At 47.5% G+C, this 26,581-nt stretch overlaps 1 protein-coding gene across 2 annotated transcripts in view; it reads left to right on the forward strand.

Moving 5' to 3' along the window:
- Positions 1-26,581, forward strand: part of diaph2 (diaphanous-related formin 2) — a 328,038-nt gene that overhangs the window by 274,678 nt on the left and 26,779 nt on the right. For both annotated transcript variants that reach the window (XM_062476107.1, XM_062476108.1), the window contains 2 exons: positions 3,144-3,279; positions 16,548-16,640. In XM_062476107.1, coding sequence (XP_062332091.1) covers positions 3,144-3,279; positions 16,548-16,640 — 229 coding nt within the window. The remainder of the gene's footprint in view (positions 1-3,143; positions 3,280-16,547; positions 16,641-26,581) is intronic.

The raw sequence follows: 26,581 nt of genomic DNA on the forward strand, positions 1-26,581 counted from the left end.
CAGAGACCCCGTGTAACTGAGAGAGGACTAAACTGTATCTGAGTATGATGAAAAGGAACTCACAGCCTTGAACCTATGACTTGTTGAAGTGGTTTCCCTTCTCTCTGACACATCCGGGAGCAGATGGCTAATAAACACATTCTCCATCAGAAGTCTGTTAGGGTAAGAAGTGTAAAATTCAAATGAGATATTGCACTAACTCTGCCATTGTGTGAAGTTTCAGCTGCTATGGAGTGATTGGTATTCCAGAACTCTCTTTGGACTGGCATACATGCATTAATTTAATGTCTATAAGAGTTGCTTGAGGAGATAAGCTTTGGTATATTGTGCAGGGTCAGGAAAGAACAATAAACATAACTCATGAATTATTGAAAGAGTTACCTAGAAAAGAGTATACCTGCTGGCTTTAGCTTGGTGTGCACAATGCGTGGGACCAAGGCTGCTCAGAAATTATGTGGTTCCTGGACTGAAGGCTGGAGAGCCAGTAAGCATTTGCTCTGGACGCAGAAGGCCAGAAAAGGGGAGGTCTCCGTAGCTTCTCTCCACTTCCTGTCCTTGGTGTGCTAACAGGAGTAGCCCCCTACACCTGCCACACTCCATAAACATGACATTGGCTAGCTACCTTGGCCTAGCGTAGCATGGTGCTAGCATGCGTAAATACAGCACTGCTACACACACATGCCCACAACAGACACATTGTATGCACACACACATTCACGCACATGGGGAGGTAGATGGCTTTACTGCATTTAAAGCTCCTTACTTTTACCTTGTCCTTTACACTGTTACTTTAAGCTTTTTAACCTTCCTCTCATCTGAGTGCTCTTACTGTGTCAGGCTATCTCTGTTTCTCAGCAAGCCTTCAGATAACCATCCTGGAATCTTCTAATTAACGAAAGGTTTAAAGTGAAGTTTTTTTCTGTTTTATAATCAGCTCTCTTAATGACGTTTGGATTATTTAGTGAGCAAACACAGTTATCCGCTCTAATTTGCGTTAATGAATCAATCGTTCTCTGTCACTGAGGACCTGAGGACTTTTAGTCTTTCCTGTCATGTCAATTCACTCTACCAAAATGGGTTCTGCTATTATTCCACATGTACACAAGATTGAGAGGTCAATGAATAGTTCCGTCATAGTAGCTGTTAATGATGAGTTTTACTCTGCTTTGGCAAAAAGCTTTACAACTATGATTTGGAGAGAGAAAAAACGAACTGATTATTCAATTCTAACATACTAACCTCCAGCATATTTCACATGATATTTTGTGTATACTTCCAGAGACCTCTGTCTGTGTTCCTAAGCCTAGAAGGCAGTGTATATTGTCTTCTGCTCTCTCCAGTGTTCAAGTCAGATTTCTGTGTTGGGAGATTATATCGGAAAACCCTCCTCTTGGGGATTGTTTATCTCATGTAAGCCCTCCTACAATGTAGGAGACAACCACCAAAATAGATACAATCATTGAGTGGATAATGCCATCGGCAAGAGACCATCAGAGACAGACAAAAAGGCAAATATATAGGAGTTACCATGGTGATAAGTGCTGTTTCGAGTTTGATGGGAGACAGATAATTACGTTGTTTAAGTGTGTTTACAATCGCAAACGCTTGTTTGTTTAAAGTAAGTTTCGCCAACAGGATTTAATTTGATCCATTAATTAATCATTCTACAGTAATGACATGTTGTTACATGATAAAAGGCTGCATTGTTTAGAATTGATCAAAGTGGGTAGTGTAGTTGTACAGAAGCTGTGTAAACTGCATTAAGACTTTCCTTATTGCATCAGCACTGATATTGTCTAAGAACGTGGGCACACAGTAAACATAGCCTACAGATTACATTAAGATGCTTCACTTATAATAAAGGGTGGCAGTCAGAAGCCATCATTGTTTCTAGAGGATATTCTACTGAAAATGGAAAGGAAGCTTCCTCTATCGGTTTGCATCTGCTCATATGTAATCTATGTCTCCCCGCTTGTCCTTGGACTTGGAGCAGAGCTCCAGTATTGACTGGCATGATGAGCTGCTCTTTCCTTGTCCCTTCCCTACGATCCCTGTAATCCCTCTGTCTCAGCAGCCAACACGACGCACACGTCAGGAAACCGTAGGGGGTTTGGGATAGGGGGCGGACTGTCGACTCTCATTATATCACACCAAGAAGGAGCAGGGGCGCGCCATCTCCTCTCACACACATGTGTTTATGCATACACGCTTATGCGTACACACATGCACAGACACACGCGCACACACAGACTCTAAGAAGGGCCTTGTCACAGCTTCGCCACGGGCCTGGGGTGGGCAAACCTTTCTGGGCTCCAAAGGTTGCCTAGTAGTGTCTCCTCCTCCTCACTGCCCTAGAGTCTGAACACGCCTCTCTCTCTCTCTCTCTCTCTCTCTCTCTCTCTCTCTCTCTCTCTCTCTCTCTCTCTCTCTCTCTGTCTATCCCCATCTTTCTATCTCTCTCGCTCTTTTCACTCTTTTTAAATGTATCTCTTCCTATCTCCTTCCTCTCTTTTTCTTTCATTTTTTTATCTCTTTCTTAATTCTCTCCTTCTGTTTTTCTTCCTCACTTTCTCATTTATTCTCCTTATCTCTCTCTCCTTGCCTGACACCTCAGTGACATTTAAGCCAGAAGAGAGGGTAGAGGGTGATATCTCTCTCTCACTCCCCTGAGACTGGTTCGGTGCTGAAATCCCACCACTGCCCACCCCTCCCTCATAAAATGGTTCTTCCGTCTATCTGAAGAAAAACACGTCTTACTGCGGAGGAATGCGCCACTCTGCTGTGTGTGAGGCGATGCCATTTTACAAATGCATGATGTCTCGCTGCTGATCCATTATTGACACACGCCATAATGTGGCTCTGTTCAAATGGATTCAGTTATATATTGTGTATAATGTATTGTAATGTGGCAGGATGGATGTATAAGATGTTCATGTAGGGTACTATCTAAAAAAAGAAAAAGGCAAACTTCATTCATTGAATTATGCATTGTTTATTCCACTGGTTCAGCTGTAACTAGGAAAGAGTGCTCTGAATAAAATCTGCTGATCCCTGACTTCTCCTGCTTTCACACTGGAGAAAGTCAGAAAGAGTCGGCAGGAAGTCTGAAGTCTGATTGTGTGTGTGTGTGTGTCCCTCTTCAGGAAGCTGTGAAGGAAAACCACAAGAAGAGGGAGATGGAGGAGAAGATCAAGAGAGCCAAGCTGGCGAAGGAGAAAGCTGAGCGAGAGAAGCAGGAACGCCAGCAGAAGAAGAAGCAGCTGATTGACATGAACAAAGGTATGCCACTTCTGCCACGCTGCACAGTGTGTGTGCGTGCGTGCGTGCGTGTAGATGATGGCAGGGGAGTCGGGTTGTGAAGAGGGGGCAGAAAGCCATGTCTCACGCAGAGACAATTTCTGCAGGAGGGTAGGAACATGTTTCAACTGTTGAGAAAGCACACACTTGTCTCACGTGGCCATACAAAAGGTCTGGCAGATTCCACTGCTCTTAGTCTGGATTTTAACAGCCTATTTCACAGCTAAACAGATCGTAGTGTGACCCACATAACAACAGAGCACCCATACCAATGGACAGTGGTCAATGTTCATATGTATCTTATTGTGACCATTCATTTTAAACATACTGTGAGACCTATAGTGACAGCAACTCAATCGCTGTTGTTCTTGGCATTGTGCGTTGGGACTAACTATGCTTTGTTACGTGTACAGAAAATGGCTGACAAGCATACTGTGGATATAGGTCATATGTAAAGATGGGCATGAAAGATTCACTGCCCTTGTGTAGCAGACAGATAATGGGCTGGCAAATCACACAGGCAGGATGGTCCTTTGTCTCATTGCTATTTGGAAGATGTTTAGCTGGGATTTGTAGGCTGTCGTTTGCAACTTCCTGTTTCAATTCAGACTGGGATTGCTTTAGTATTTTGTGTTGTTTACTGTAGTTTATCGTTTGATTGGCTACGTTTGATCCTGCTCATAAACAAAATGATGCTATTAAATAGGTATTGATCTTTTTTAGGCCCACACTTATTCACACTGCAAATTAGGAGGCGAGTTGCAGAGAGAGAGAGGGAGAGAGAGAGAGAGAGAGAGAGAGAGAGAGGAGAGAGAGAGAGAGAGAGAGAGAGAGAGAGAGAGAGAGAGAGAGAGAGAGAGAGAGAGAGAGAGAGAGAGAGAGAGAGAGAGAGAGAGAGAGAGAGAGAGAGAGAGAGAGAGAGAGAGAGAGAGAGACCTCTGAAGCCCATCTCTGAGATGACATTGAGGAAGATTCCGCCGCCTCAGGCCTAGAAAAGCAGGCAGTGTGGTCTTTTTGTTCTTTTTGACAAACAAGCTGAGATTTTTCACAATCCACCAGCTTCAAATGTCACCGCCAGCCAGGACCTTTCTGTAGCACCGCACTCGGAGATGTGCCAAGTCGCTCCTCATAACCGTGCCACAACTCTCCAGGATAATTGATGTGTGCAAGGTTTTTTTTTTCCTCTTCATCTCTCTCTCTCTCTCCCTCTCTCTCTCTCTCTCTGTCTGTCTTCATCTTTGCGAGCTGTGACCTCTTTGAAAGCTTCACTTTTAATAATCCAGAATGGCGTGGTTGAAGATGTCTGTCTCTCTCGGGCTCACCAGATTGGAGGGGCGAAGTAGGTGTGATATTAAATATTTCTTGCCTGAGCAGATTTTGATCTGTTTCAGACAAACCATAATAAGTCAGGCATGAATAAAACAAGTCGGTGACACGGGCAGGTAGCCTGGAGCCTGGCAGAGAGCTGTCCTCCGACACCAAGTTCTCACCTTTGCGGTGGCTCTCACGTAACATACGGCCCGACATCAGGACATCTGGATTTTCCAGGCTCTGCGACTCTGAGGATGATCCGGTTCCTTCTCCGCAACGGCATGATGTAATCAGAGTTCTGTCAAAAATGGTTCTCTCAGAACCGTCGGTGGCCTAACTGGATGTCTGCTTGAAGCAGAGGAAAGAGGAAAACCAGCTTGACGCAGAGCTCCTCTGCCCTGCTGAAGCGGGCCTGTGGATAGCAAGAGGTGAGAGGTTAAAGCTCTCTCTGTGATGTTTCGCTAGAATGGAGCTTCTGCCACTCTGTTCGGAACACTTGTCCGGATTGCAGGACTGTTGGTGGATTTCTTCCTTGTTGTTTCCCCTCTCTGTGCTTCCTCCCTGCCTGCCTCTCCTCCAGATGACAAGCCCGGGTGAGATCCTGGCTCGAGCTGTTCATCACAGACAACCATCATTGACAGCTCTGTTGAAGCATTCTTTCTCCTGTTTGCAGGAGTTTGGATCACTTGCATCAATATTTTATTGCTAGCATCAAATTTGTTTTTTGTGAAGATCTTATTATTTTTATTTTTTTACCTTTCAACCACTGTCTCCACTACTGTTTATCAATCGTAGTGGATAATTATCTTTTAACATTGGGATTCAGTTAAGAGGCTAAAATAGAGATGGACATAGCAGTCGTTGTCATCATAATTATTTCCATTCTAAGCTAGGCACCATAAGCCCAGCTGAATATATTTATTATAGTGTTAGCCTGAGTGCATCAAATCTGTTCCCACTGACAGATGGAAAAGCATATGGATATTACCGTGCAATGTGTGAATAACATACATGCAATTCTGTCTTTAGTGTGTATATTTGATAGATTTATTCCTTCATTCATTTCAGTGTGTGAAGGCTATCTGATGGATCATGTGTGTGGCGTTTAATGCAATTTCAAGGGGCTATTTTTAAAGAGAGATAGATTTTGAGTCATTTTGCAAATTGAGACCTAATCCTCTCCACATGCAAATGATTAACAATGGAATGCATATTTAATGAGACTTTAATTCATTTAGCTTTAGGAGGATGGTGTTGGCTGGGGGAGGGAGGGACAAATGCTTTCAGGAAATAGCACAGAAAGTGTCCTCTATTTCCCAGTCGTTGAAACTTGAGAATGTGCCCTTTGCACAGTTCAATGGCAAAAGCGCTTCCTCGTGCCGGTGATTGATGTATGAGACAAGCGGCGGGCTAAATCTGTTTTCGTTGTGAAGTATTAGAAATACTAATATGGGAAATTGCTTGTGAAATCATTACCCAGTTCCCCATTTGTTTTAATTTGCTCTAAGTGGATTTCCATATTCTCTTGGACTGACCAGATGTTCAGCATTCACCCAAATTGCTTTACCCCGCAGAAAGTAAATGGGCGTCACTGTAGAATAGCCTAAATCCACCTAATCCTTCTGTCTGTAATAGGAAAAGATGTTTCAGCCCAACAGGGGATGTATAATGCCGGCAGATGTAAAACAATGTCACAAGCAGTGTGCCGAGTCCGTGGAGAGGGGCAGCAGGGGATAGCGAGGACTGGTCAACCTCCAGGGTGTCTCTCCAGAGTCAGAACACAAAAGTGCCACCCACCCACCCAGGCTGCCAGGTCGGAGGAGGCTGTCCGGGCCCACACACCCACAGTGGGTCCAGTCAAGTCCACTCAGGTCTGGGCATGGCCTGGAAGCACAGACGCTGCTGTGAGCAACATGTGACGTGGCACTGCGGACACATCGGAGCAGATAAACAACAGTCAAACGTCCTTTAGAAACCGTGCACATGCTGTATCTAGCAGGTGCAACTTAATAGAGCCTTAAAACGTAAAAAGTTTTTTATTTCTTTCTAGCAGAGCTTTCCTATAAACGTTAGAACTTATGTTGGCAATTCATGTGAGAAATGTAAGATGTTATTGCTGGCTCAAGTTAGCCTTTCTAAATAAGACCTATTACAGCAGTTAGCCTTACTGTGCAAGCTTAGCTACCATAACAACGGCTTTATTAGTGTTATTAGCAGAGCCCCTCGTGTGTACAGGGCCCACCTGTGACTAGCTGGCTGTTTGATCAGCTGCTTCAATGCTCCACTAGACCCTTGCATGGTGTGAGTTACAGTATCTGACTCAGGGATGTACAAACCCCGGCCTCTTGCAAAACCAATAACTCAAACCATTCCAGCCATTTGATAAAGCCTTCTCTATCACAGGAGGCCTTACAGATGCTGCTCTTTCTAATTCACTTTCACCTGCGAGTAATCATTCTTCACAGGCTGAATTAGGACCCACTCAGCCAGTTCAATCCATTTTTGCAACAGCTTGCAAGCTCTGGCAGAATGCAGTGGTATGCAGTGCTTCGCTCAGAGGGAATATTACAGATATTAGAGAGGAGCTTTTGCTGAGGTGTATCCTGTGATATCAGGGCAGCAGCACACATTAAAGCCATCTTGAATGTCACCGCTTTTTGGTTTCAATTGGAGCCCAATGTCAGATAAACAACGTCCCTCCTGAAAGCAATGTGTGTCGGTGCCGTGCGATTATTAAGTCCATTACCAAAGCACGGGCGTAATCTTCCTAATCCGTTCACACCAGACAGACAAAAAGTCTTACATAGCCCAGGACTAACTAGCTGAGGGAAATAAGGCTGTTTCAATGAAGTCTTTTGAAAGCCTCGGCTATCCTTGAGGCTGATGATTCTTTAATTTCCTTTTCCTTTCCATCCCTCAAAAGCTTCAATTCAAGATTACAGAGTGTATCTGCTCCAGAGGCAGCGCCTCTCCCTCTGATAGCTGGCTCTGAGATCAGCATTCCGACTGCCTAATACAACCACGTCTCCTCACCTCTGTGGTTCTGTTCAGCCAACTCTCTGGATGTTCACAATGATAGCCCTAAACTTCTATTTATGCAATCCCCATGTCAGCTCTCCGCCGGCAGAGTACTCGCTCTGTGTTCACCGGAAGAGAAGTGAGTGGGTGTCTCTTTGCGAAAGTATATATTGCAGCGCTTGACAGATAACCTACAGACAAGAAAATTCTTAGAGTGGCGGTTGTCTTTTTCTGTGTTCTTTCATCGCCCCATTCACTGCAGGGCGCCTTCCGCCATGCACGTTGGCCCTCTGCTATTCATGCTAACAGTGTTAGCTTGTGGCTGTGACGGAAGATGCAAATTGCGCACGTGTCAGCCTACTGGAGCTGTCCTGCTCAGGCAAGGCTGAGATGTTTTTCATGCTGTCACAGTGACTGGCTGGCTGGCTGGCTTGCTGTCTGTATGGCTGGCTGGCTGCCTTGGAGAGAGTGACAGGGTGGCGAGCAAAGGGAACGTGTATTGAAGGTGGCATGTGACAGGGACAGTGCCGTTAGGCCATCCTGTGTAGCTGCGTCCGGGCCGTGCCGGGCAGGTGATTATAGAGGCATGCTGACAGGAGTCTAACCGCGGAAAAGGTCGGGTCCTCACAGTCACACAATGTTCCCACAGCATGACTGATATGAGGACAATAGTAGGGAAATAAAGGTGAGGAAAGTACAGTACAGGTTGGGCAGGGACAGGAACCTATTGGAGGGCAAAAATTACTCTGATTCTTTCCATTTCTCGTTGTGCTTTACGAGAGTGCGTGTTGACCTTCATGTTGCGTCGGGAGCAGGAAGAGCAAGGACACTCAGACTAGCCGGTGTTTATGTTTGACGAGGCTGCCTGACTTCTCGCCCATTTATTCCTCAAAGTGTAATTTCTTCCCATGATCACATCAACCATGGTCTTTGCGTGTGTGTGCGCGTGTGTTTGGGCATGTGTGTGTACCTCCCTGTTACAAATGCGTGGCAAAGACAGACAACGACATGGTCTTTCTCCTTCACATCTGCATACACACGCACGCTCTTCCCCTCTTCCTGTCACTTTGCCAGTGTTATTTACATGGGCTGTCAGGGAACAGCGTACTCTCTTTCTGAAGAACTTGTGAAGAACGCCAGGGAGATGAGCACGCATGCTCTGGGCAAGAGAGGAAGACGCCATCGTGAATATCTGTCATTACCTTGAACGACAGCAACAAGGGCACACGGCTTATCTGCTCTAGTACATCAATTTTAATAAATAACGACACATTCGATTGTGCTCTATCTTCTCTGGGGATCTGAATCTGCCTTTAGGCGATGATAGCTCGCTGAATGTGGAAGTCTGGTTGGGAAGGAGAGATAGAGACAGAAAGATAGATTGTGCCTCACATAAACAATTGCCATGCAAGGATTTAATCCGTGTGATGTAGTATAAAATTCTTTTCTGTCAGTGAAGGTGAGACAGTAAGCCAGTTCCATCAACATGCTCAGTAGACTCCAAGATTCCAAGTATTTCCATTTAAACAATTTTCTGACACAATGCGTGTTAGAAAGAATCCATTCTTACAGGAAGCCTTTGATTATTATATGATAATTATTTCATTGGATTCATTAATGTTCCCCAAGGCAACGCTCTCCTCCTCTTGAGCTTGTATTGTCTGTGTCTGCATGTATCAAATAGCCTTAAATAAGAAAATGTTCTTCTTGTGGAGTTTTTTTTCGAGTGGAGTGAGACCTAATTAGTGTTCCACTAAAAGCTCTAATCACTTTGAGCCTATTTCACTGAATTTGGTTGCTTGTCCCCCAGGTCGCAAAGAGACTGAGATGAGACAATGCATCAGAGAATCCCCCACGCCCTGGACAATATATATATATATATATATATATATATATATATATACACACGCACACACCAACGCACACACACAGAGAACCATAGATCCCTTCCCTTTTACAAATGGTGTGCTTCCCTAGAACAGCTGGTTCTGGAGAGAGAGAGAGAGAGAGAGAGATAGAGAGAGAGAGAGAGGGGCATGGCCGTATATATCAGATTGTTCCGGGGTGGGCCGGGTACAGAGTCACACAGTCAGATCAGCCAGACGTTGGACTTCCATGGTCGTCCCGTCTCTGTCTCCGTCTCGCCAGCATGTCATCGCTGACTGGCCTCCCGCTCCTGTGCACGCTGGCCTGCCTGTGTGGGACAGTCCAGGCTGGCCCCTTTTTGGCTCAGTGACACATTGACCCCATGTGGTCCTCAGAAAGTGTGTCAAGCTAACCTCTGTCAGGCAGGTCTCCATGCGTGCTGCTCTCGGGGCTGGCTGTCTCCTGTGCATAGGTCTGTCGCTGGGTAAACAAGGCCACGCTGCAGCCTACTGAATAGCAGTAGCGTAAGCCTGAGGCACTGGTGGTATCAGTGTTAGGGGTAATATTTTTGGTAGCGTGGAGGGGATGCAGGTAGGAGGCGTTGATGAAGATGGGAGAGGCTGTGCCGCTGCTCTCCAGTGGTGTTCCGCCCCCCCCCCCCCTCCTCCTCTCCCCCCTCATCTCACTGGGGGCCGGTCTGCATCCATCCAGATGGAGGGTTTATTTTTGTTGTTGTTTGTTTATTTATTCATGCATCCAGCTATTTGGGACAGCGCTGGGCCTTTGGTCTCTGCCATAAATGCAAATAGCCACGGCGGCTCATCCACTTTCATCTCTCCCAACCGCCGCCGTCCCCAGCCCTCCGTCCCCAGCCCTCCGTCCCTAGCCCTGCGTCCCCAGCCCTCCGTCCCCAGCCCTCCGTCCCCAGCCCTGCGTCCCCAGCCCTCCGTCCCCAGCCCTTCGTCCCCAGCCCTCCGTCCCCAGCCCTCCGTCCCCAGCCCTCCGACCCCTCTCTTTCTCCATCTCCCTGTCTGTCTCTTAGGCCCCGCCTCCCTCTCTGTCTCGGCCTCTCTATATCTGCATCTCTCTCTATCTCTCTCACAATCTCTCTAGCCATGGGTCTGCCTGACCAACCAGGTCGGAGAGCGTGGCCTGAGCACACAGTTCTCCTCCTTATCTGCAGAGCCCCGCCCCCTCACCCCATTACACCCCCCCCCCCCTTCTCTCTGACCACTCCTCTCCCCTCCCTCGACTAGCCCCCTCCCCAGTCGTCTCTGGCGCCACGCTGGGCTGCGTACGCTCGCGTGGCGTGCGTGGGAGAGCCATGATACACTCCTATTCCCCTCGGAACGGGGGATGTGGGAGCGCCCCTAATTTAATTACGGAGGACATGAGAGGGTTTGCACATCAAGCTGTTACAGTAAAACAGTCCAAAAGAATATTCAATCGGATCCATCTTCTTCATTAGCCCCTCTCTTTCCATTCCCGCCCCCTCCTCTCGCTCGTCCCTCCAGCCCGACCTAGACAAACAGCTCCGGAGGCCCAGCTGGTCTCTGCTGAAAGTTTCTCTGGTTTCGCTGTCAGGGGCTGGTGGCAGAGTTGGCCGGGAAGAGAGAGGGGATAGTGGAGGGAGCGAGTGAGAGTGATTGAGAGAGAAGCGGGACAACAGTGTGGGGGAAAGAGGGCAGAGAAGGTTACGAGAGAGTGGGGGCGACTAACAGGTGCATGGCTGCTGTCCTGTGGGCACCTGTGTTCCCTCTGCCCTCTGTGGCAGTAATGCACTCTGACTGGCTGGGTGACTGACTGACTGACTGGCTGGTTGGCTGCTTCTGTTGGCTGTCTGACTGTCTGGTTGGCGGTCAGACAGGAGCCTCAGGAGCTGCTGGGACTAAGGGAGGGACAGGCAGCCAAACCAGTCTCCTTGCCAGGGAGAGCCAAACAAACAATGGAGAAACAGGGAGAGGAGAGATGGCGAGAGGGAGGGAGGGAGAGGTGGAGGCTGTACACCTGGCCGTAGAGTCGACCTGTAACCCTCCACACAGAGCTCTGTTCACGTCTAATGCACGGGGTTAATTGCACAGGTGACTTTCTGCGGGGGAACAGATGGGCTAAAATGTGTTCAAAAACAATGCAGAGCATGGTGTGTGTCGGGGGGGGGGGGGGGAGGAGGGATTATGGGCTAGTTTTTCTTTCTTCTTCCTCCCCTCCTGCCCTCTCTTCTTGGGAGTGTCTGGAGAAGAAACACCAGGGAGAGAGATCTCAGCAGCGCTCCTTCAGAGCGGCCTCATCTTATCAAGCCCTTATTAGACGTCACGGAGGGGCTAGCGCAGAAACCAGCACGACCGGGATCATCCTAACCACCACCACACGTCCTATGTTTGTTTTCCACATCCCTAGCAGGTTAGCTGTGACAGCAGTTGTTACGCCGTCGAAGAGAGGATCCGGTGTCTCCACCTCTGCTCCACACCTCTGGAATGATGACTTAAAACACTCTGCCTCATTATCGGGGCCATTATGGCTCCTGTTACAAGTCAAGCTGTTTCACACAGAAGGATTACAGACACCCGGCTTGATGTCGTTTGTTCTGCTTGAATAACAGCAGACACAAAGAGCTCCAGTCCATAACGCGGTGCCTATTTCCCCCCTCTCTCCCCCGCAAACCGTTTGCCAACTTTGCCATATGCGCAAATGGCACGTGTTCACTTTCAAGTCATCTTCAAAACCGTTTCCTTTCCTATTGGGGTTGTTGTTTTCCCGGGAACTATCTGGCGAACCAGACAGCAGACGGCCTGCATGCTGATGTTTTTTGTCCTTCATCGCAGAGGAGTGGTGGCTGCATGTAAGCCATCAGGAATTGAGTTCTCAATCGATCCGCTATGTCTCCCCCCCCCCCCCCGCCTCACCCCCCCCCCCCACCAACACCACCACACACATGCACCCACCTTCCCCACATAGAGGAGATGACAGATAGCAAATTGAATTTATGAACAGGCTGTGTTGACACTGCTGCATAATTATAGAATGCCATGGCTCTGTGTATAAGAGAGTGTGACGAATACAGATGAAAACTAGAATCTCTTTGGAGAACAGATACTGGGAGCCAGTGCTCTCTCGGTCTCAGTGACACTCACCCTCACTTTTTACCCGTGTGTCGCTGTTTAGATACTGGATGACAGCAGCGTGGTGTGTAACTGCAGAATAGTATCTCTTTTCTTTTGTCCCCTATCTTGATAGCAGTGCGCTGATAATGGCTTGTGGAGACTGGGTTTTAGACTCTGGTGTGATGAATTCACTTTCAGAAGGCCCTCACAGGGTCCCTCTCTCTCCTCCAGCTGATCTTGCCCTGAGCAGCCATGAGCTCATGTCACATTGCACTGCTGAACCCGTCTGGACTTGAGCACATACACACACACACACAAAGCTACACCGACATATATTCACACACACACACACACAAATAGATAAATAGTCCGAAAAAGAGAGAGACACACTCACACACAATTGAGGCAGAGAAGTGTGTGGCTCTGTGGAGTATAAATTCCCTTGACTGGTCATGCCAGACTTTGCGCCTCTTTCCTGTTAGTTTGGATTAGCCATCCAGAGTCAGTATTCAATATAGGACACAAAGTCATTACAATGAAAGGATATGCAGCATTTCAGTGTGAGGTTGGTTGTGCATGCGTGTCTGTGTGGGTTTCCTTGTGTGTGCGTGTGTTTGTGTGTGTGTGTTCTTCACTCCAAGGTGCGTGCATATGTTGGAGGAATAATGAAATGTCACACGGCTCAGGCAGTGGAGTGTCTCGAAGGGATCTTTATGACCCCGCTCCTCGCCCCGCTCCTCGCCCCGCTCCACTACGCCTTCTCAATGAGCCACTCCTCCAGATGCAGCGCTGACACACAGACCCACTCCACCGCCTCCATCCAGCCCTCCTCCTTGCCTCTCCTATCTCCGTCCCTGCTAGTGACACTTGACTTTGCCCCCCCCCTCCTCCTCCTGCCGCTGCTCCTCCTCCTCCTCTTCTTCCTTGTCCACTCTCCCGGGGGTTGAGGAAGATAAGCTCCCCTACACCCTCTCCACTTCTCCTGGTGCTTCATTGGTTGAAGCTAATCTGATGTGTGAAGGTGTTTTTTGTTTTTGTAAATCCGGCGCAGAGCTGCACTCTTGTTATCCCCCTAATTAGAAAATGTGACAGTGCAGTTGGTAAATATGTTACAGAGCAGATGAGGAGTCCGGAGCCGGCCCCAAGGGTCTACTGTTACACTTGGCAGAGCCAGAGGGGCCCAGGTGCTACCTGATACCCAGGAGGAGGGAGGAAACTATGGAGGGGTGAGGGAGGGAGGGAGGGAGGGAAGGAGAGACAGAGGGAGAGATACAGGACACGTTGTGCTGGATCTCACCGGAAGGTAGAGAAACCTTTTGGAAATCCTCCACAACTCCTCTCGGCATCTGTCAGAAAGTATCCAAAAAGTGTAAAAGCCTAGGCATGTTCGTTCCGCTCCTGCCCGTCGCTTAATAAGATCATTAAAGGACCCCGGGGCTGTCTGCTTAGGTGCCCGCCAAGGTGTTACATCGCTGGGGGGAGTTTGTCGATGTCTGAGGTTTTTGCCCATCTTAACCCATTTGGAAGGCAATTTCCTGTGAGCGGGGAATCTTTCCTCTCTAGACAGAGTTCCTGAAGTAAAGGTTAGCTTCGCTGTAATTCCCCAGCGTTAATCTAGCTGTGGTGTTAATTGAGAAGATGTTGAATATTTGCCCTTGGTTTTAACACCTAAAAGAGAAGACAGGAACTACAGGAGTGAGGATGAAAACAAAGCCTGTCTTCCGCTGACTGATAACAGGGATAGGTTTACAGTGAGGGTGCAGCTTGGAGGCCTTTCCGACTCAGCATAGTTTATTTTTATATTTTTCCTTCCAAATTCAGTCATTGTTCGACTAAACGCGTTTCAAGCTTGTGTTTAAGACCACGGACTTCATGGCATAGTTTGCGATGGCGAGAGGCCTAGAGTCTGGGGCCCGGGATCCTGGAGCTGTTCCTCCAGAGCAGAGGTCTCGTCTGCTGGAGAGGAACCCGGGTCCAACAGGACATTGTTAATGGAGCGGTAGCAGGTCACCAGGGAGCATGTTTCCCATTTTAGTCATTTTGCTTCTTTGTGTCTGCGAACCTCCCCCCCCTCAGCCCAGTCTAGCAGGCTCCCCAGCCCTGGTCATTATGGATGATGAATTGTGCTACAGTTAAGCGGGAAGTAGGACAAATTGATCAAAGTGTCAGGTGCCCCATGTGATGTCTATGTCTCCAAGAAGAAGGAAGTGGGGATGAGGAAGGAGCTGTCGAAAAGTTTCTGATGCCAAGGTGGTGCAGATAAATGTTTACCTGGCGCATAGGCTCTCTCCGCTCTTGTCAAACTCACAACACGTCCCGGTTAGCCTACATAGGGTGAGCGAGGCGCTAATGAACTGTGAGTCGGCACCGTTCTGGAGGCTTTAGCAGTTATCTCGCTGTCGGCCATCTTGTTCTGGAGAGGAGAACCAGGTGAAAATGCTTGTCCTGGTTAACACCTGCTAGCTTGTGCCATCAGTGGTGTAGTGGTGCAATTTTAGATAAGGACTACTTGGCTCGCTTTGGTTTGTTCTGAAAGAGCTGGTCTAATTAAGCTTGATGTAATCTGAGTTGCTTTTAAACACAGCACACAGTAAAGAACAGACACTTTGATTTCAAAGTAACCCTCGGGAAGGGCCTCCGGAAGAGAGAGGAACGAACGAACGAGACAGAGATTCAGGAGAGAAATTAGCGCAAGTGCAAATTAAGTGCTTGTTTGGGGTGTATTTGCATAAGATGCGTTTCTATTCTTAGTGCGATATGTCTTTGTTTTTCTGGTTTGAAATAATTTCATGCTGGGTGGTTGTGTTTCTGGAAGAGAAGAGAAGGAACACAGGCGGTATGGCTGCTCAGTAATAGCAGAATATGTGGCATTTCCTCAAATTAATTATGTAGCAGTGTCAACTTGTTCTGTTTATAAATTCAATTTGCCCGACTGTCATCTCTTTTTGAGCGCCGGGGAAAAACAAAAGATTGATCACCGCTCCTGAGAAAGTGCTGTTGAAAGCAACCGCCGTCTCCGACGCCAAACGCTCTTTCTTTCTGCCATGACCAGAGGCAAGTGGGAGTTTGGGGGGGTTGGTAAGGGGGTGTGCGCCAGGCCTCTGTGGTAAACACGACGGAAGAGCAGTTCACTCATGTATGCAAGCGATTGATGGCGTGGTCGGCAGTGCTACTATAAGTCACCCTAATGATCCCAGTTTAAAATAATGTCTGTTCTGGACCACAGTGATGAAGAGAGGGTGCAGTGACTCATTAGTATAGTGTACGGGGGTTGAAGATAGATGGCCCAGATATAGAACTAAAGCTTATTTTTGAACCCTCTCCATCGAGCTATAAGACTCAGTGTGGCACCGTGGTGCATGATGTACCATCCCCTCCCTCCATCTCTCCATCCCGCCCTCCCTCCTTCCCTGCGGCAACCCAGTGGGGCGTGGATCCACCCGGTAGTTTGGTTGCGGGGACATTTTCTGAGGCAGGTCCCGGTGTCATCGATGGAACAGTGATTGAGAGGGCCTGTATTGAGCGTCTCCATAGTAAATCTTGGTAAAGAGCACTTAGCTCCCCTGCGTTAGCCACAGAAAGAATATCTGTCAATGGCCATCAGTGAATGCTTTCATCCTCCTACTCCTCTGCCTGTGTTTCCCCACTAAGAGCACTGACTTTCCCATTTTAGACACACACACACGCGCACACACACACATGCGCACTCACAATGCCAAAGCAATTCACCAGAGACAGGGGGGAGCCCAAGTGACTGGCCTTTGTCTTAATGCTGATGCACTGTTTAATACTCCCCCGTCAGTCTGTGTGTGCGAGGATGTGTGTGAGAGTGTTGGCGCGAGTGTGTGCACTTCCCTGCGATCTGGTGTTCCGCCTATCTGCGGCATGTTCCCTGACGTCGGAGTGTGTGTGTGTGTGTGCCCCTTCTCTAACATCATTCTCTCCGCCTTGCAGAGGGAGATGAGACGGGCGTGATGGACAGCTTGATGGAGGCCCTGCAGTCCGGAGCAGCCTTCCGAGACAGGCGAAAACGAACGCCCCGCAACGGTAAGACCCCCCCCGCAGCGAGGTGGCTTCCTCCCACAGCCCCTCCCACCTGGGCCCCGGCCAGAGTGTTGCCGCCGGAGCGCTTTACCGTCTGTCCGGCCGCACGCATAACCTGATTCCATCACACGCTCTCCTCAGCCGTCCCTGACATGACACTAGTGTCGCCGTCTCCCGTGACATGCAGGGAGGTGACGCATGTCTCCGGGAGCTCTCATGACATTGTATTTTTTCCCGTGTGTGCAAATGGGTGTCGCATGTATGTCGATTCCTGCTGTTTACCAGCTGTCAGCGTGGTAAACCTAAGGATCGTCTTTTGTTGTCACACACACACAGATACACAGACAATCATGTCCTCCGCCTGCACACATCATTAGAGATTCATTGCCTACTTCAACAAAGCACTGTTTACTATAGAAGAAAGAAATGAGAAATGAGATGTGAAAATACAGCCGACTTATTTAATATAACCCTACTGTTAGCAAACTGGTGAATGTATTTTCCCCCAGGAGAGTGGGGGGGCCCTGGGTAGGTGCCAGGCCACATTGATGTGTGTGTGTGTGTGTGTGTGGGGGGGGGGGGGGGAGTAAGGAGAGACAGGTGTCACCACATCAGTGGTGGTGGCTACCGGTCCCTCTGTGACACACCCACTGCAGGTACAAGGTTCTCCGGAATCTACAGTGTGAGTCTCTTACCCAGTCAGCTGAGCTGGACCCGAGAGAGTTGCCATACAGAGCCAGAGGAAGGAGACGTCTATCTAATGGACACCTGCTGTTTTACCATGCACCTTTACAGCACACTAGCATCTCACAGTGCACCCATTAGAGAGAGAGAGAGAGGTGCCCAGCAGCTAACTAGCTAACTGTCACAGTAGGAAATGGCAGCTACAGTGAAAGCCATAGCGACAGAATGCAGCAGGACCCATTTGTTCCAGCCCTGTCTCTCCTTCCGGACGCCCACGTCTCGCCCGCCCACCACGTCCCATGTCAGGGTGCGTGTCCGACGAGGCCGGTGTATGTGTCCATTAAGTGAAGTCTGGAAAAAAAGACGTGTCATTCCGGATACTGTGTGACTCCCACTCCTCGGGCTGGCTGCGCTGAGAGTGCCATGGCAGCTGTCCAGCCACTGAGGACAAGGAGAAAACACACACACACATTAGTCTCTGCTGCATCGACATGGCTCACTAAGACAGACATTGAAGACATAAAGAAAAAGCATCTTAACATCAGGTGCCTTTACTCTCTGTGTGTGTGTGTGTGTCTGCATGTGTGTGCCTGTGTCGTTTTCACTGAGGTGTTGTGCCAACGCTGAGACTTTCCGAGTGGGTAATTGGTGCCAAACTCCTAAGATGACTCATGTCTGACATATTTCTCTCTATTCTCTTCCTCCTTTCTTCCCCTCTCCCTCCTTCTACCTTTCGTCTGTTCACTCCATCAATGTTGCAGGTGATCAAAGCCCCTCCAGTCCAGCCTCTCGGTGGCCGGGTGCTAGCCATGGTAACACAACGTAGCTATGTGTGTGTAGTTAACCCCACCCTGCCTCCTCCTCTTCCACCACCTCCTCCTGGCTGTCACTCCCGCTTCCCTCTCCACAGACTAATCCTGAGCTGGTCCACCACCCACAGAGATCTGCACCGAGTCATTCCTGTAGACCGTTTAGGTTCTAGAACATCCTAGGATTGAGACATCCATCACCCCATGAACTAGCCAGTCTGTTAAACCAATATTGATAAGACTTATGTTTAAATGGCGTAAATACTTGTTAGTGAAATGGTCCTTTAAACAAGACTTTAGTTGAACAAAGTGGATTGTCATCAGTCTCGGTCACTCACAAGAGGTTGTAAACACTATCGACAGCTCTGCTATCTTTATCGATAGTGCAGTTTATTTGAATTTGAGTGCCCAATAGTTGGGTATAACTCAGGAGCTATAAGCTCCACTGATGATTAGAGGCCATGAGACAGAACAGGAACTTAATATTGATCACGGCTAATTGGGATAGAGTTATACAGCAGATTGACTCATAAAGTGAACTAGCTTACTGGGAAAAATGGCTATAAAAATCCTCGGCGCCGTCTCAGTGGCTCAGTCTGGTTTCTGTGGTGTAGATCAGTTCCAGTAGATATCTAGCTGCTCCTCTTTACTTCCTGGACGTCTACAGAATGCAGGCAGAGCATGATGTCACTTCCCGTTCTCTGTTGCCTGTATTGGAAGTGTAGTGCTCGGTCCCAGGAGTGGCCCTCAGTCCTCCCAACTCACTTTGTGTGTTTGTGTTGCTCCCCCCTCGCCTTTCCAGACCTGGCATTCGTCTGGTGAATGTCAACTGTTGCACAAAGCACCAAAAATACATCCCTTTAATGGATTCTTGCCTTTGTCTGCCTTGGCCTACTTTGAAACGAGTGTGGTAGTATGTGATTTCTTCCTGCTTCCCCAGACCATGTCTCGGTGGAGTGCATGTTTTACAGAGTGTCTTTGTCTCTGTCTTTCTCTTCTCTCTGTCTCAGTCTCGTCTACGTGTGTGTGTGTGTGTGTCTGGGTGTGTGTGCCTTGAGCGGAAAGGAAATGGGAAATGATGGTGGGAACGCTGATTTTGATAGGGTATTTAATCCACTCTGTTTAAGAACGCATTAGGATATAAAGCGTACCAATTGTGTTCACATTAGAACGCAATCTCAGTCTGTTCCTGGAAAAAGATTGAACAAAGAGCGCCTGGCGCCGGGATTTGGGACCAAATCTGCACACCTCTAATTTTATATTGTCAACAACACATTGAAACTACAAAAAACAATACCATGTAATATAACGGTAGGATATAAGTGCACCTTATTTTCCTTACCAAACTGAAAGATGCTCTTTCAGGCACCTCAGTGTGACTGTCTGTTCACAACCATAAAGACTGACATGTGGCGCGAGACGCTGGAAGGTTACACGGTAAGGTGTCTAGAGTGTGAAGGAAAACACCTGTGTGTATGTGTGTGTTTGTGTGTCTTGTTCTTTCTGTCCCCGAGGCGACAATGTTACTCTCTCAATGTACTTCTCTGTTGCTTTGCAGCCTTATATCTGGAATGCCAGACCAGACTGTTAAATGTGCTCAATGCAGTGAATCCACCGGTGTTTGTTCGCAATGCATGAACCTGCATTTCCACAGCTCTGCTGCACCCTGCATTTAAAACCTAGGCATTATGCGTTTGCGGAATGCATTGTTTGGCTTGTGTGTGTGTGTGTGCTGGTTCATTGTTGAGACGGAGCGATGTGCAGTCGTCGAGGCTTGAGAGACAGCCAAGGCTCTTCTCTGCGAGGTGACAAGATGACAAGAGGTGCTGTATGGAGTGTTGGGTAAATCCTCTTGACACCGCAGTTTCAGGGATTGTGTTGCAGATGGGATGCTGGCCCAACGGGCCTGGTGTACTCAGGAGTGTCTGGGAAATGTGTCTCATCTTGAAAAAAGGGGCTAAAGTGCAAATCTTTAGGCACTCTTCTAAGAACTTTAGTTCAAAACTTTAGTCTGTGAAAAGAAACAATTAAATTCCCCCCCCCACCATGCTGACGGATGGTTTGGTGATAATGGCACAGTGAAGTCGCTGATAAGCTGGCTTCCAAGGAGGGCCGCTGCTGTTTTGCAAGCAAAGGGGAAAATTGCAGGAACTTGAGTGTCATACTTTTGGGGAGGGACAAAGTTATTTCTAGGTCGCATTGACGGCGAGAATGTTCCTGTGCTTGTGTCGTTTTTGTCCCTCTCACTCTTTCTTTCTCTCTCACTCTCAGTCTCTCACTCCCTTGTTTTTTGTTTGTCACCTTACGACCGATGACTGACAAGATCTCAGCACTAAGCTCCCTGGTGGAGTTGCAATAATAGCACAGACTCCATTCAATCTGTTTACACACGACTCGTCACGTCGGTTGTAATCTCACACTTTAGAGCTTGATTAACCCTCCTGTCATCGTCAAACAAGCGTCACATACCCGAGTGCATCTCAAATCCTCTGAAACCTCTTTGTTGCGTTGGAGGAGTTCATCGTGAAGCGAGAGGGGGTGGTGGGCATCATTCTTCATCCCCGACTCGGGGTTAAACTGTCCTCCGTCTCACTTCCTCCGGAGCCGGGAACAACATTACTGTGTGGCGCCAATCACAATTACAACCAATCCGGCTGCATTTCCACATCTCCGTGTCTCCACTCTGTATAGATTTTAACATAACCCAGGAGGCCATAGCCATGCGTGATGCAATTACAACAGCCAATCCTGATTCGTAAACAGACTGGATGGATTGATACGGGTTCGGAGACAGTTTTCTGCTCCCGTACAACCAGACAATGGAGGTCTGAAATTTGGATCCACCCATGGGAGCCTGTTGCCGCCTGTTTATGAGATAAACAGGAGCTCTGTTGTCTCCGCAGCAGAGAAGTGCTTGAGCTCTGAGGTTTCCGTGAAGGAGGGTACATAACAGTGTGTAGGTTTGCCCCCCCCCCCCCCCCCCCCCCGACACCAGCCCATTATGTGGGCGAATACCCTGGGAGGTTGGCAGGAGATTGGTGGGTAGCGAACAGGGATCTTCTCCTACATCCCCGAATATCGATTTCCAGTCTGTGATGAAAGCCACAGACTCAGTAGCTCCTCCGTAGCGGCCATCCCCAAAAGGGCCATCAATCAGATTTTTCAAAGGCGGATGGAGCCAATCGTATTTATTTACTGCCTTTTCCAAAGTCGTTACGATCCCTAACCCATCCCCCCACCGTTCGACCCACCCTCCGGTATCACCTTCACCGGTCTCTCCATCAAAAGTCTGCGTCCCGTCGTCCTGGCACCTCCCCCCCTCCTTCCATAAGGGCCTCTTTGACATTGACCGGAGAAGGATCTTCTTACCTCCATTAAAAAACAGAGATGCAGTGATATAACGCTTGTCAGGGTTATGGGGTTTCAGCCCAACTGTCTAATCTCTCCAGGTCTAGCCCTTAATTCACCCAGTCAGGGGAGCGAGTGGGGCCCCTCTATGTTTAATGAAGATTAAATTACCTATTTTCACTCATGCAATTTTAAAGGCAGAAAGAGGATGAATGTGCAATGAAGCAAATGAGAGAGGGAGGAGAAAGCCGGACATGGATAAAGGATTTTTTTTTCTCATCCTTTTTTTTCTCATCCTTTTATTATAGCCCACATAGTGTTGTTAATGATCTCTCAATCCTTGGTGTATTACCTCTGTCTTATGTGTATGGCACCCATATTGGCCATTGCATGTATGTCCGGGGAGCTTAGTCTTCATCCGTTGTGATATCTAAAGAGAAACACATTTGTTGCTTTAATTAATCAGTGTCATTACATCACCTACATGCGATACTGATCACTATTCCCCCTGCAATCAATTTGCGTACTCTGCAAGTTCTTCCTTGTACAAATCTCTCTTCTGCTCCTTTTCTCTCTTTCTCGCTCACACGCAGACTCGTTCTCTCTCTCTTTCTGTCTGTCTTCCTGTTTCCACTCGTACTCTCCTCTTTCTCTGTCACACACACACACACACACACGCTCATCATCGTCAGATAGGAGTGCTGCTCTGGAGCAGCTCTCAGTTGACGGCTGCAGCCCCCGCCTCTCAGACACCCACCCAGCCACTTCAGGGTGTTGATAGATGTTATTCATTCGGGGCGACCCCAGGGGCCCTCCTAAAGGAAGTGGAGCTAACGTGATTTGCTTTGGGCCGTGGGACCCTGAGGCAAGCGTGCTAGGCTATGGCTCGGATGGCTTAGTAGATTGTAGATATCAATGAGAGGGGAAGAGCAGTGCTCTGTGGAGAAGGCGGCTTGAAACCTATCACCTGCTCCTGATAGATAAGGATATTCATCAACAGCCATAGGAAGAGAGGCGTATAGAGGAGAAGACTGAAGGATCAGGGGCCGACAGTCTGCGCTTTTTGATGTCCAAGGGCATATGTGCTTCAGTTCCATTGTTCCTCCCTGAGACCCCAAGGACCTGTGTCCGCAGTAAGTCATTTATCAAGACCAACTGAAAAACCATCATGGAAATACAGATGAGGGTTTTATGTACCGTTTTAGCACCCCTGTCTGCGCGACTCATCTGCCGTTTGACTTGGCCCGTACAGCCCAGAGAGAGAGGGAGAGACAGAGAGAGAGAGAGAGAGAGAGAGAGAGAGAGAGAGAGAGAGAGAGAGAGAGAGAGAGAGAGAGAGAGAGAGAGAGAGAGAGAGAGAGAGAGAGAGAGAGAGAGAGAGAGAGAGAGAGAGAGAGAGAGAGAGAGAGAGAGAGAGAGAGAGAGAGAGAGAGAGAGAGAGAGAGAGAGAGAGAGAGAGAGAGAGAGAGAGAGAGAGAGAGAGAGAGAAGACAGTAAAATAAGTCGAGTGTGACATGGGCTCCATTTTTGGAGTGTAAATCACACCTGAATACCGCCCCTCTGAGTACCACGCTTTGGGGTCTCCTAGCCAGCCCCTGCTGTGGAGCCAGACCCCCAGCTCACCTCGTTTTGTTTGTAACAAGAGCCCTTTACCCTTCCAGCGTCTGAGTGAAAGGGTGCCTGGCCGAGAGCCTGCTTGGTACCCACTTCCCTCTCCCTCTGTCCTCGCACTGTGTTTGTGCTCACCCAATGCCAGGGCCATATACGTGTGTGTGTGCACATCATACGCAAGCACACACATTCCATCGCATGCCACTTACCACCTACCAAAATATCTATGTCAGTCTCTCTTTCTCTCAAGAACACCCCAGACACATTGAACTCCCTTTGTCTTTTTTTGTCTCAAGCTCTGATGAAATAACTCAGTCTTTCTCATTTTTCTACTCTCTCGCCAAGCGTAGTACTGGTCTTCAACTACAGTATGTGGGCAGATACGAAAGGTCACCTTAAGTGCAAATTGTCAATACAGGATCAATCTCTGAGGGAAAATATTCTTCTGTGGCCCACGTAATTGAAGGTTTTATCTTATTTTTACCCCCGGCACATTCACACAATAGGATTGATTTGGCTCATTGCGTGATGAATTCCTAATAGACCTATAACTCTGTGTTACGTTAAAAGCAAAGGGAATAGCTGGAGATGGAGAAGCGGAGAGGCGTTGCAACGAACTAGCTTTCCCCCGGCTGAAAAATTGGCCTCATAATATTCCAATGGAATCTCCCCAGCTATCATACTTAGCTCTGAAGAATGGGAAAGTTGCCCCAGATGAATTAAATCTTATTCATCGCCTGTTAGATACGGAATAAAGGCTCTAATAATGACCGCCACTAGACTAAATAAATGCTGCTGGAATAGGATGCAGTAATGTTCCATGACAATGAGAGGCCAAAGCTGAATGTAATGTTCTCTCTGCTGTCATACCCTCATTGTTTTGTCGTTGGGTTTTTTTCCTTCTCAAAATGAGAGGTGCCCATTGGCTCAAACAGATGGTGGCCAGTCCTGTGTTTGGGTTGGAGTGTCGGCCACTATCCATGATCTTCCAGCGGCGCCACTCTGAATTAATATTTCAGTTTCCCATTTAGCAGTCTGGCTGTGTGTAATAAGGAGGTATGGAGACCGAGAGACAGGCTGGCAGGTCGGCTGTGACGGATAGAGCTAATTTCTACTGAGAGAGATCGAGGCAAATAAAGTGAGAGGGAGATAAAGAAAGAAGGGGGGATAGAGAGACAGAGAGGAAGAGAGAGAAAGTGAAAGACAGAGCAGTCCTGCTCACAAGGACACTGTTTCAATTGAAAGCTCTGTTTATGTTCTGTATTAAATACATTCTATATTATGTGTTAATGAGCAATTAATGGTGAATGGGTTTACTCTTAAAACGTTAAATGAGAATGACAGAGAAGAATTTCAGACACAGAGAATGTCTCTGCAAGCTATAAAAGTTTTGGATAACATGTTCTATAATTGTGATATTTACAGAACAAGCTTTCAAACAGATGTGATTTACATATTTGGTGGTGCTAATGAACAGATATCGCACCTTTTCAGAGGTGCCAGTAGAGAACTAACAATGTTTGTGTTGCTAATTTCAGTTAACCTGACTAAGCTTTCAGAGCTGAAACCTAGTTTCCTATCTTCTCTTTGTTTGTTTCCTGGAAAAAAAACACCAGAATAAAAAGAGATGTGAAACTCTAATATAAACGGCTAGTTTATATGCTATGGATGTTTTATCTTCTATAACTATAATATATGTAAAATAGAAATGTGTACTCTTATATTGATTACAAAGCCTATCATTTGACTGTTGTTTCTGAAATTATGTGCTTCAATATGGCTACTAATTGTATGTAATTAGCCAGAGCATGTGGGCCCGTAGAGCAGGGAAGTGAAAGGTATAATAACCCCTGACAGTAAGAACAGGGCAGGTGCCGCTCCCCGTGGCGCAGCTAGGGGCCCCTGGCAACCAGCAGAGGCTCTACTGTTATAGAGCATTCTATAACAGTATTCTTAGCCCAGTCAGGTTTTGAAAACTCTTAATTTTTTTTTGTAGAGATATTCTTTTTATATATAAACAAAAAAAATCATGATAAGTGGCGAGTTTTTGATAGGGTAGACTGAGCCCTATAGCACCCCTGGTGGAGAGATCGGTTTGTTATTTTTCTAAACCAGCAACCAGCGACTCCCATAGCAACATTGTCTCGATGGATTAAATATTTATAAACATATTTACAGACAAATGAGTCTTTGGAAATATGGTTGCATCTGTGTGTGTCAGTACATACCTAGCAGCTTTGTGTGTGTGTGTGTGTGTGTGTGTGTGTGTGTGTGTGTGTGTGTGTGTGTCAGAGCAGGGAGGCAGTTCTGAGTCTTGTCAGACTCGTGGCTTTCAATGGCCTGACAGCATCCTCAACCATATAGATCAGAAGAGTGCATTACTGCTGCAGGAGAGCAGGGTCATTCTAGGGGAAAGTAGACGAGATACTAAGATGAAAACCCAGATCAAGAGGAAAATAGAAAGCAATAGAGGGAGAGCGAGAGAACCTCATCCCATTATGTATTACAACATTATCTGCATCACTCCCTTTATCCCTGTCTTTCTCTCCCTCCCTCCATCCCCTGTGCTCTGTTCTGTCTGAAGGGAATAGTGTGTGTAATCAGCAGGAATCTTCCTGCGCTGCCTCGCTCAGGCACTCCTCCTCCAGTCAAGCGTGATTGTGCCTGACATGGCTCTGTCACTAATGCTGACGGATGCCCATTTGCCAGGCCTCTCACATTTATTTATTTATCTGTTTATTTGCGTCAAGTTTATTTATTGATGGGGCTCGAGGATGCAACGGCAAATTTCCATTTGCCTGTAGAGAAGGGAAAAAACGGCGGTGGCGGGAGGGTCTAAGAGCGTGCAACGTTTGCACTCTGTTGAACGACAGCGTTGAAGAAGGAGGAGGAGCATTTTACCTTTTCATTTAGATTCCAGCAGTCCAAATACCTATTCCTTTCTGGTAATGGAAAAGCGATATGGCCCATTTAGTTACTTAGTACTAATCCCCCTAGTATCTCTCCCCCCTCTCCTTTCTTTTGACTTATAGCTGGTTGGTTTCTGGGGGATTTGAGCAGCGTGAGATCTCTGCCAGGCCTGGGTAATTGTACAGAGCTTTTTCAAAGTACGCATTCACACACACACATACACACACTCACACGCTACCACACAAGCTGTCAACACACGTAGGCTACAAAATGTTGCGCTCCTTCATACATGAAGCGTTTTAGCCTTTAATTCTGATCGGAGGTAGGTTATCACAGTCACTGAAACATTTATGTTAGGATAACTTTAGTTACTGTCTGATTGTAGCTTAAAAAAATACATAAAATCATTTTGTCTTCGACTCTGTATGACGAGGAACGGTGATGCAATTAGTTGGGAACTCATGTAACCCTAATTGCTGTTTATTTACACAATGGCATATTTGTTGTTCTAAGCTACCGGGGAGCAGCTCTGCTTAATTACCCACCAGTGTACAATTTGAGGTCGTTAGCCTTCAAAGCCAA

Source organism: Osmerus eperlanus, chromosome 13, assembly GCF_963692335.1.
Source record: "Osmerus eperlanus chromosome 13, fOsmEpe2.1, whole genome shotgun sequence".
Lineage (NCBI taxonomy): Eukaryota > Metazoa > Chordata > Actinopteri > Osmeriformes > Osmeridae > Osmerus > Osmerus eperlanus.